At 38.2% G+C, this 12,400-nt stretch overlaps 1 protein-coding gene across 1 annotated transcript; it reads right to left on the reverse strand.

The window, feature by feature from the left end:
- Nucleotides 1–492: 492 nt before the first annotated feature.
- Nucleotides 493–11,905, reverse strand: LOC149133428 (uncharacterized). The gene is made up of 2 exons (XM_089359089.1): nucleotides 11,793–11,905; nucleotides 493–1,202 (listed from the first exon to the last, which is right to left on the reverse strand). The coding sequence occupies exons 1-2, from the start codon at nucleotides 11,903–11,905 to the stop codon at nucleotides 500–502; spliced, it is 816 nt and encodes a 271-aa protein (XP_089215215.1). The 3' UTR covers nucleotides 493–499.
- Between the last annotated feature and the right edge of the window lie 495 nt (nucleotides 11,906–12,400).

A 12,400-nucleotide genomic window follows, 5' to 3' on the forward strand; every position in this document is an offset into this window, starting at 1 on the left:
CGATTGACAACCGGTGTTGGCTTGTTTACGTCCCCATCATGTAACAGATGAGCAAAAAAATGATACTGATAAAATAGAAAAATAAGTACTCGACGTAAAAATAAAAATTAAGGCACTGTCATGGTATTAGCTGTCAGAAGTGAAAGTGCTCACTGCTAGTGAAGTATCTGTCTGCCTGCCTGTCTGCCTGCATGCCTGCTGCTGGCCTGTCTGTCTGCTTGCCTGCTGAGCTATCTGTGTGTCCGTCTGTCTGTCTGCCTGCTGGTTTGAGTTGATACTTTGGCTTACTTACTTACTGATATCTATCTATTATCTATCAATCACTCGTCCACCTTATTAGAAAACACAAATTTAATATAAAAACAGATTTCCTGAAATTGCAAATATAATTTTCAACAGAGAGAATTTATTAAAAAAATGAAAACAAATGAAGTTTGAAGTTAAGTTTCAAAATAAATGTGATACTTATGCTTCGTCGATACTTATACTCTGTAATGTTTCAAACGCATGGATCTAGGTGTCGAATTTGTTCCAATAACTTCTGGAAGATCTCGTCCTTGAATTCGTAACGCCACATGAATTCTATTAGATGTGTTTGCAGTGAATTCCGGGCTGTCCCATTTTCTCTTTTGTTCCTGTTCTTGACATGTTTCCATAGGCATTCGATGTGATTTGTTGTGGCAAATGTAACCGGATCAACAAAATTTATTGAATGGTTCACGGTTAAATGTATAAATCCTAGCTGGTTTAGTGTATTATACGAACGCCAGAGGTCAGAAATTACTGTTGTTCCCGGTAATATCTGCTCTTGTATAATTTCTAAAAGGGTGTCTGCTGACCGGTCTTCCACTGTCACCAAAAAACATCTCGTATCTCTTTCTAAAGCACCAAACACCCACTGCGTTTTAACCCGATGGCCAACATTATATTTTCTTCTAACAAACGCACTTTCATCTATCTCTACTATTCGGTTTGGTCCGCCTAACTTAATATTTTGCGCAATATAATACTCTGCACATACATCACGGCAGTAATTCCTCCAATCTGTTACAGCTACATTTGCTATACGACATTCCTGGCCTAAATTCTTAGCTAAATCTCCTTTTGCCCAATAATATAATATATCTATAATTTGCTCGCATTTCAATTTGCTATTATCTAGAAATGTTCCCTTTCTAATGGAAATCATTTTTCTACAAGGCCTTCATAACCGAAGGGGGTCTTTACTTTACCATATGTGTGTCCTCTCTCCATATCACTTGACAATCGATATTGGTTTATTTCCGTCCCCGTAATAAAGCAGTGCAGTAAAAGAGTCTCTTAGAAAAAGTAAGTTTCAGAGAAAGAAACCTAGCTGTTTCTTACAATACATACAGCTAAAGCAAAATTTTTTCAGGGGTCCCTTAAAATACTACAGTGGATCCCCAATTTATTATTTTGTTGTGTGGCCCCCTAAAAAGTTTATATGAACCTTCAGGGGCCATATGAATTCCAGATGAGAACCACTAGTACAGAACAAGCACGGACAACCTTTGTTCGAAAAGCGGACCACATGAAACATGCTTCATCATTTGGCGGGCTGCACTGCTAAAAAAATGTCAAAGTAATTTTTCGTCAGGCGCACCGTGCCATTAAGTAAGTCCCTGTGGGCTGTAGGTTGCCCATAGTATGAACAACGGCACTTACCCATGATGCAACTTAGTGGGATAGAACCTACACCGCGAGGTTGGGAGGCGAACTTTTAACTATTCGTCCATATTGTATATGCATAAGAGCAAGTTAAATGAGAGGAGGCGAAAGATAGATAATCAATATTTCCAATTGATTATTTTATTATTTTTTTTAACTGCTATCGATCTCTGTCATCCCCGCATCCTTACGTATTTTCATATTCTTTTATTCTTTTATTAGATTGCGGCCTTGCTGGAGCACTACCTAGAATTTTTCTTTTTAGTTGAACAGATCGACCCAGTACTTATTTTTGAAAGTCTGGTACTTATTCTATCGGTTTTTGCTGAACCGGTATGTTACGGGGACGTAAATAAACTAACACAGGTCGTTAAGCGGTGGGATGGCAGATACAAACACGAAGACACACACTCACACACACATAACGAAAGGCTTCTTTCAGTCTCCGTCTACCAACCGGCTCACAAGGCCTGGTTCTATAGTAGAAGACACTTACTCAAGGTGTAACGCACTAGGACTGAACCTGAAACCATGTGGTTGGGAAGCAAACATCTTACCACACAGTCATGCCTGCGTAAAATATTTTTTTTAGCTCTCTTCCGGTCGTTCAGTTGCGTAAAATGCATTTATAAACAAGAATATAACGCCTGCATTTGTGTTTACTTATCTATTATCTTCAAAAATATATAAAACTAAGAATCGAGTTGTCCGGAAAGTTCATGCCGATTTTTAACCGTTCATGTTCCAACACGTTAGAACACGTCAAATTTATCGACATATAATATGCTACCATTCCGGTTAGCGCACACTTCAAACTATCTTTTGAGAAAGAAAGTTTAATATTACTTAATTCATGTCAATCTTGCATCCCTATGAAAATGGAAGATTATAAGGTGCATTTTAGACACGTGATGCTTTTTTTTATTAATCGTAAAGACAAAAATGCCTCGCAAATAACAAAAAAGATATGTACTGTGTACGGTGAAGGTACTTTAGCTGACAGAACTGTACGGAAGTGGTTCGCTAAGTTTAGAGCTGATGATTGTAGCTTCATCGATGCTCAGGCAGACACCCACTCCCATAGGATAACGACCAAATCAAGACATTGATTGAGAATAACCCACATTACACAACACGGGAATTGATAGAAACACTAAATTTATCAAAATCCACCATCCATGAGCACTTATTGAAGCTTGAGTACTCAAATCGCTACGATGTTTGGGTACCAAATGATCTGAGTGAAAAGAATCTTTTGGGTGACATTTCTATCTGTGTCTTACTGTATAAACGCAATGAAAATGCGCCTTTTTTGAAGCAAATTGTAACGGGTAATGAGAAATGGGTAGTTTGCGACAATGTTCAGCGAAAAAGATCCTAGAGTAAGCGACATGAGCCACCTTTAGCTACCCTAAAAGCAGGTCTTCATCCTAAGAAAGTTATGCTCTGCATCGGGTGGGATTGGAAAGGAATCCTGTACTATGAGCTTCTGCCAAGTAACCAATCAATTAATTCTGAGAAGTTTTGCTTGTAACTGGACGATTTAAAGGCAGCAATTCAAGAAAAACGCCCAGAATTGGCGAACAGGAAAGGTATTTTCAGGATAATGCCAGCCCTCACGTTTCTTTGGCGACTCGTCAAAAATTGTTGCAGCTTGGCTGGGATGTATTACTCCACCCACCATATTCACCAGTCATTGCTCCTTCGGATGAGTTTTTTTGTCAAGAAACCATCGAAATTCTGGGACGAGGAAATCTTTAAGTTGAAGGAAAGCTGGGGAAAGGTTGTGCAACAAAATGGTTCATATTTAATTGAATAAATATTTAATGGCATAATTTTGTTTTGCCTTTTAATTTCCCTTAAAAATCGGCACGAACTTTCCAGACAACCCAATAGTTCTCCATCACAGTTCCTAACAGAACTTATATAAGTACAGTTATATACTGGCGGGCCCTTCATTAGTGCCATCATATTTAATGTAGTGAAGAATTAGAGGAAATGCAATTAACTCTTTCACTGTCCTGTATATCACATGAAATACATATTTCCCTAGCATCCATGCATGGTATATGATACACGTTCCCAATCTTTTTTCAACTACCAGAGTAACTTGGGACTTATGAAAGGAAAGCTTTACTATGTTACTTAGAAAGTATGACACAGAGTTAACGTAGTGTGGAAACATGGACGTTTAGGACAAACTTGAAACTTATGAAAAATGCTTTGGACAGGTAAAGGGGTTTTATATTACGTAGGATGTAAGGCGGCGAGAATTTATCTGTCTGCGATATCATGTACAACATTTGGTGCTTGTCGAAAATGGTTTTATGGGACAGAGTTACATGGAATATTCTGTTTGTGTTTCAAACGAAAATTGATGGCAATATCATATATTGCTAAGAGTAAGCTAGCTGGAGTGATTCCAATTCTTTCATACACCAGAATGGATCTTGGGTTTGCGTCTACCTCAACAGTGCAAATTAATCTTGTTTCCCAATCAATTTCTCTCTCTCTCTCTCTCTCTCTCTCTCTCTCTCTCTCTCTCTCTCTATATATATATATATATATATATATATATATATATATATATATATATATATATATATATAATGTAAACTAATTGCTTTCTGTACCTTTCTCGCCTACCACGGCACAAAACTTGGCGTGTCGTGGTGGTGATGGTGGTGGGTCAGCTCGACAATCGAGTGGCCATATTTATGAAAAGTATTTCCAGTCCTCAACATCCCGTTTAAAAAGTTTTTTTTGTAAGCATTTCGCATCCCAGACTACGTTATTCGATGTGTTCTTTCTTAGACAGCGGGTTATAATTTAGAGCATGGTTTGCCTGCTATTTCTTCCTTGTCGAACAACCATGTAGAGACTCCCACACTAGCTCTACGTTGTGTTCTGTAGCTGGGATCGTTCTTGTTCGTCGTATTGCATTGGTAGAGATACAGCTGATCAATAAGAATTATCGATTGATTTATTAGTTGCGGCCGATCTGACTTTTCATTATAATTCACATTCCGCCAAGGTCGACTTACCTTCCATCCTTTCGGGTTCGGTGAATTAATTGACAGTCGAGCAGTGGGGTCGATGTAATCGATTAGACCCCCTCCCACCAAATTTCAGACCTTGTATCTTTAGTGGACAGGATTAGAGTGAAGTAGTTGGATTTAGGAGAGGACAGAGGGGGCTAGGCTTGATACTATGTTATGACTAAAGCTTGAACCATGTTGTCTATACATTAAAGTAAACCTAAAGTTTGTCGTTGAAACTTTGGTAAATCTTAGGAATAGCATAATTAAAACCCTTAAACTTGTTACCAAATACTAGGCCTCACTAGTATCAAAAACGCATCAGCTCAAAAACAAACAAAAAAATAAACCCCAAAACCTGAGCTTCTTCTTCATGGTTAGAACATATTTCAGTTGTTACAATACTCCTGTAACATACCTGCTATAGAGTACTGCTTGCTACATCTGGGACAGTACTGCTGTGACGCTCACACAAACTTCTACGACTGTATCTAACTGAACTGATATTGATTTCAAGTTTTGGCACAAGGCCAGCAATTTCGAGATGGGGATAAATCGATCACATCGACCCCAGTTTTCAACTGGTACTTATTTTATTGACCCTTAAAGGATGAAAGGCAAAGTCAACTTCGGCGAAATTTCAACTTAGAACCTAAAAACGGACGAAATCCTGAGAAGCATTTTACCCGGCTTGCTAACGATTCTGTTAGCTAGCCAGTAATTTAAGGGGAGGGTGTTTGTCGATTACCTCGAGCCCAGTGTTCAACTGGTACTTATTTTATCGATCCCGAAAGGATGAAAGGCAAAATCAACCTTGGCAGAATTTGAACTCAGAGCGTAAAGACGGGCGAAATGCTGCGAAGAAGTTTGCCCGTCGTGCTAACGATTCTACCAGCTCTCTGCCTTGCATCTAAACAAACATATTAAAAAGAATTCACTCATTAACACTTCAGCTTATATATCACTACTACAACGGTTTCTTTGAACCTGCTGATTACATACCTCCACCTCCACCTCAGATTGTCCGCTTCTCTCACCATTTTCACAGGTCTTCCCCCTGTGCTCTAATCCTTTGTTCTCGGTGCGTCGTCCACTCCATGGAATTCAGTCCCGCCTTCGTTTTACTTGCAGTCGGCGATTTTCAGGAATTCAAGAGCTCTCCTCGACGCAGCTGTTGTTTAAAGACCCATGCTAATCTCGGCCAAACCAATCGAGATCAAAGTTATTCCTGTCTTGATGATCCCATCTTTTTCTGTGTCTAATGCTATGTGAAGAAAACAGAAAAAAGAAGAAAACAATACAGGCGCAGGCGTGTCTGTGTAGTAAGAAGCTTCCTTCTTACCATATGACTCTGGGTTCAGTCCCACTGCGTGGCACTTTGGACAGGTGTCTTTTACTATAGTGTCGGACCGACCAAAGTGTAGTGAGCAGATTTGGTTGACGGAAATTGAAAAAGGCCGTCGTGTACATACATACATACATACATACATACATACATGCATGCATGCATGCGTCAGTGCGTGCGTGCGTGTGTGTATGCGTGTGTCTTTGTGTCTGTCCCCTACCAATGCTTGATAACCGGTATTGGTGTGTTTACGTCCCCCGTAACGTATTGGTTCGGCACAAAGACACTAATAGAATAAGTTCCAAGCTTAACAAAAATAAGTATAAAGCTCGATTCATTCGACTAAAAATTCAAGGTGGTGCCCCAGCATGGCCGCAGTCTAATGATTGAAACAAGTAAAAAGAAAAAAGAAAATTGATAAAGATAGTTTTATTCTATAATTAACAAAGAACAGACATATATATATATATATATATATATATATATATATATATATATATATATATATATATATATATATAGTCTTCTTTCTCAGACTGGAGCGAACACGACACAATGAAGTAGAGAAATTTGAAAAGACAACACGAAACCGGTTATTTCTCAAAATACAATGTTTATATACCAAAAAGATTATATAACATTTTTCTAACATTTTTCTGACATAATTTAAATATATACTTTAACCATGTAACACAAGCCTTCTGTAGTTTTTTCACTCTTATTATCTTTTATACATCCAACCACGTGCTTTCACATACCAACTTTCTCTCTCTCTCTCTCTCACACACACACACACACACACACAAACATATATATATATATATATATATATATATATATATATATATAAATATATGCATATATACATATATATATGTACATGCCTACATATATATGTATATATATATATATGCATATATGCATGCATATATGGGTGCAGGACATCAAAAACAAACGTGGACAGAATGAGAAACGAGAACATAAAAAAACGAAAACGTAGAAAACGAACATTTTTGGGACAATGAAAAAAAGTTCGTTTTCTGTTTTTGCTTTTTATGTTCTCATTTCTCATACTGTCCACGTTTTTTTCATGTCCTGCACTCATAATATGCATGTATATATACATATATATGTTGGTATGTACATATATATATATATATATGTATATATATGCATATATTTATATATTATTTATATTATTATATGATCGAACGTCACCCATCCTTTTCCACGTAAGTTTTATCATATATATATATATATATATATATATATATATATATATATATATATATATATATATATATATATATATATATATATATATATATATATATGTATATATACATATGCAAACACACATATATATACATATATATGCGCATACACACGCACACACACACACACACACACACACACACACATATATATGCATTCATATATATATACATATATACTTACACACACACGCACGCACGCACGCACACACACACACATACATACATACATATATATATATGCATGTATGTATATATATATATATATATATACATATACATACATATATTTTTTTTTATTTTATAGTTTCAGCTTAGAGCTGCGGCCATGCTGATGCTCCGCCGTGTTGCTACACTGTTATTACAGGGAGCCTCTTACAATATGTGGCACTTGGTGAAGAATGGAGTTTGATTTAGCAACCCTCATTTGCACCTCCTGCCGCGAGGTAGGTTCATCTGAGACTCTCGACAGGAAGAGGTCCAGCTTTGATTAAAAAAACCCTACATCTACTTTGTGCAGGTTCCTCAGGCTCTATATATACATACATGACTATGTTTTGCTTTTAATATCATAAGAAATGAACATCAAAAGGTCCTTACAGAATGAACATTTTGTAAGTGGTCCTTTGTTGTGAATCACGGCGTCAATTCTGTTGGGCATTGAGAAGCTCAATTTTTCGCACAAATCAGGTGTTATCTCCAGAGTCCAGACTTTTTGATGGCATTTTGCAACTCCCATGGTGATGTTGGATTACGAACTGCTACATTCTGTTTCAGGATGACCGTGCAATGCTCTATTAGGTTGAAATCTGGGAAGTTCCTGGCCGTGGACCCAAGATTTCATACCCAGAATTGCTTAGCCACTGCTTTACTGCTCTTGTCTGGTGGCATGGGGCCCCATCAGGCTGGAAGTGCGTACACTGCTTGATCTCATTTAATGGTGGGACTTTTGTTTGCAGAATTTCAATGTAATTAGTTCCCTTGATAGTTGCACTTTCAGGTATAAACCACAATCCGCGTCTTCCACCAGCACAAATACCTCCCCACACCATAACTTTTGGAGCATTTTTAACACTTGGGATGATATAGCGAGATTATCCCTTCGCTTAGGGGGTCGTCTCACATGTCTGAAAAATGCATTAAATTGTGACACATGTGTTTAATCCAAAAATATAACTCGTTTCCATTGTTCGACTGACCAGTTTTTATATTTTTGGCAAAATGCCAAACAATCAGCAATATTCTTCGAGATTAACTTTGGTTTCTTTGAAGGTTTGTAGGACTTAAGGCCGACATCAAATTATCTGCTGCAAATTGTCCTTTGGCTAGGAACCTTTTCTTCTTGCGATAGACCAACTTCAATGGCTTCGGAAGACTTTCTGGGTAACTTTTTGGCGGTTAGGATAATAGCATCGGCCATTCGCTTGGTGGTGGTTTTTGGGCGACTCGTAGGCTTATCAGATCCATATTTTCCAGTAGATTTTCAGTTGTTTATTGACTTTGAAACAGTTCTCTGTACCAATTTCAATCTTGCGCCAATTTGTCGAGCGTGTATTTTTCTTCGTACAGAATTTTTATTTGAGTATAACTTTCCGGCGAAACTTTTCGGCTAGGCATTCTTTACAACGACAGGAAAATGATTAACAAGAACGAATTGTCATAAGATATTTTAATGGCATCTCATCAGACATTGGATCAGTCAATCAGAGCACATCAACTAATCAGGGCTCAGTAATAAAGCAGAAAACACGTTAACACTGAGTGATAAGAAAAAAGATTCGAACAATCGACTAGTAATTAAAAATAGCATCACTGGAATGAATTCTTGTTTATAAAACAGTGAGTCATCCATTCTGGCTACGACTGTATACATACATAAATGCACGCACACACACACACACACACACACACACACACACACACACACACACACGCACACACATATATAAGGCGGTGCTCCAGCATGGCCGCAGACAAATAACTGAAACAAGTAAAAGAATATATGTATGTATGTGTGTGTGTGTGTGTGTGTGTGTGTGTGTGTGTGTGTGTGAAAAATGCATTAAGTACTACAAAACGTACACATAGGACAGACACATATTATTTAAAGGCTACAATACATGTATTAAATCACTGCTAATAATTTCATATGTTGAGAAACCTCGAACATATTCTTCAGGCGCAAATCACATATAACGAACCAAAGAAATTGAATAATGCGAATATATATACAGGGTAATTAAAAAGTCTCCATATATAGAAAAAATTAATTTTTTTTATAAGAGACAGTTTATAAGATCCCCTAGATTCCCTGATCTGACCCCTCTTGATTTCTATCTTTAGGGGTCATTTGAAAGGCACAGTGTATCGCGGAAAGATAAAAGACATAAGTGATTTGAAGGAACGCATCTCCAACTCCTCTGCACACGTATCAGCAGATGCGGCATCACAAGTTCACAATGAGTTGGCTAAGCGTGTTGCAATGTGCATTCAAAACAATGGTAACCATATCGAGTCCGTTACAACAAAACAAACTGTTCTTATAAACTGTTTCATATAAGAAAAGATAAATTGTTCCTATGTATGGCGACTTTTGAATCACCCCGTATATATATATTCATACACATGCGTGCGCGCGCGCACTCACACACGCACACGGACACGCATACACATACACACACACACACACACACACACACACTTATGTGATTTCATAGGTGGGAAATAAGGTGGAAAAGTAATACTCGAATATCAAAGACAGAGTAAAATGTAGTGTTTCATTTATTGTCGGCAACATGAAACCCTAAGTAACAAATTATGTAGGTTTTAGCTTCAATAATCTATCTATCTATCTATCTATCTATCTATCTATCTATCTATCTATCTATCTACCTATCTGTCTATCTGTCTATCTATCTATCTATCTATCTATCTATCTATCTATCTATCTATCGATCGATCGATCGATCGATCTTATGGCTAAGATCTACTCTTAACAGTTTAATATATATATACATATATACCAGGTCGCTCTTGAGTGCTACTGGTAACATGTAACCTAGTACAACCTGTTGCATGGTCGGGTCATCGGCGACTAAACTGCCAACACCACCGAACTGGCATGGCGAAGAGGGTGATTGTTGAACAACCTGCGGGACGAAGAATAAAACCCGTCAAAAGGCAGAGGAATTCGGCAATAGTCAACGGCCATCCAAAAGTATGTGTACAGGTAGATATTGTTTTTATTTTATATTGTTTTCTTTTATTTTATATGCTTATATATTTTATTTTGTTTCTATTTTGAGTTTTTTGTTGTTTTTAAATTTTATATATTTAACTAAATATATTAGTGGGGACATGGGGCTCTTTAACCATGGGGAAGGCGTCCCATCTAGGAGAGGGAAACTCTGATATAAAACCAGGTCTTTGGTTGCTGAGGGTCTCCTTAACGGAGCTGTACTATCAGCAAACTCTGACTCACAGAGTAGACTAGTTTCTTCAGCTTGTTTATAGCGGCTTGTTTAGGAGATGGAAACCTCTGGAGAAAAAGCCTGAGGTGTGTTGTTCTTGGTATTGTGGCATATATGTGTACCATATTCTTGCTTTCATCACTTCCAAAAATTATGGCTGGTTCTACACAAACCTTCAACACTTAAATCAAATCATATGTGTAGATTTTTTGATGACTCACATTTGTTCATTCACTGCCGCACAGTTCCATCTTGCAAAAACAAAAAAGTCCTCTGGCGAGAGAGCGAAAGCAGCAGAGACGGGTAAAGGACATTACTGGAAGTCTCTTGCTGGATCTCTGCACAGTCGGTGACCATTGGGTGGTGGCTGTTCTAGAACAGAACTTGTGAGTAACTGTGCTCCAGTCCGGGTCCTCCTGTGTTGACAAAGCAGGTTTATTTAGATACAGCGCTGCTTTCCTCAACAGGAGAAGAGGCGAGAAAAGGAGCCCTAAACATTGCTTACTCATTTTAAACTTGGCAGCCCGCTGCAGCTGTCTGCTTATTCAGTAACGCAGTCGAAACATGAAGAAATCTAAGAATATTAACCTTGGTTCTTGGAATGTGTGCCCTCTCCAAGACAATCATTCAGCACCAGAACGAAGAACAGCACTGGTTGCCATTTAACTAAAAAAAAAAAATACAACACTGACATTATCGCGTTCAGTGAAACTCGTCTTGCAGGATCATCAAAGAAAAAGTGGACACGCATTTTTCTGGTCTTAAAGAAATGAGGACGAGCTGCGCCACTCTGGTGTTGGTTTCGCCATCAAAGCAGAAATAGCTAGACCCCTTCTTTCACTACCCAGAGGTATTTCTGATCGCATCATGACACTGACGTTGGAACTTGATCATAACACACGTGCTACGCGTTGCAGTTGCGATGCTCCAACCATGGTCAGCGCTGAGCAGGAAAAGAATGACGTTCACAACTAACTCCGGGATGTCATCTCCAGTTGTCACCATAGGGATAAACTTATTCTTATGGGCGACTTTAACGCTCGTATTGGTACTGACTATCAGACACGGGAGGGTGTACTTGGTCGCCATGGTGTTGGTCGAATGAAATCAAGTAGTCTGCGTGTGCTCTTCATCTGCAGGGAATTCAGTCTAAGCATCACAAATACCTTTTTCCAACAGCGAAATTGTTGCGAGACGACCTGGATGTATCCTAGATCTAAGTATTGGCATCTCAAAGACTATGTTATCACTAAAAAGTGAGATATTAGGGACTTTAACATTACACGTTCCTTTCGTAACATCTCCTGTTTCTCTGACCATTCTCCTCTTCGTAGTAAGGCTACGATATCCATCTGAAACACACAAGACTACAAAAAGTCATCAGTGCATAAGCGCATTAATGTTCTACCTTTAAAAACCGCTGAAAAGCAGGCTGGGCTTTCTATCGAGCTCGACACTACACTCAACACTATTGATATCAGTGATGACATTGAATCATCCTGGAAGGCTCTGCGTGATGCATCCGTATAAGTTCTCGGACTTCCTGTTCGTAAACGTCAAGATTGATTCAGTGATAACAGCGCC

This window comes from Octopus bimaculoides, chromosome 10 (assembly GCF_046866305.1).
Source record: "Octopus bimaculoides isolate indiv1 chromosome 10, ASM4686630v1, whole genome shotgun sequence".
NCBI lineage: Eukaryota > Metazoa > Mollusca > Cephalopoda > Octopoda > Octopodidae > Octopus > Octopus bimaculoides.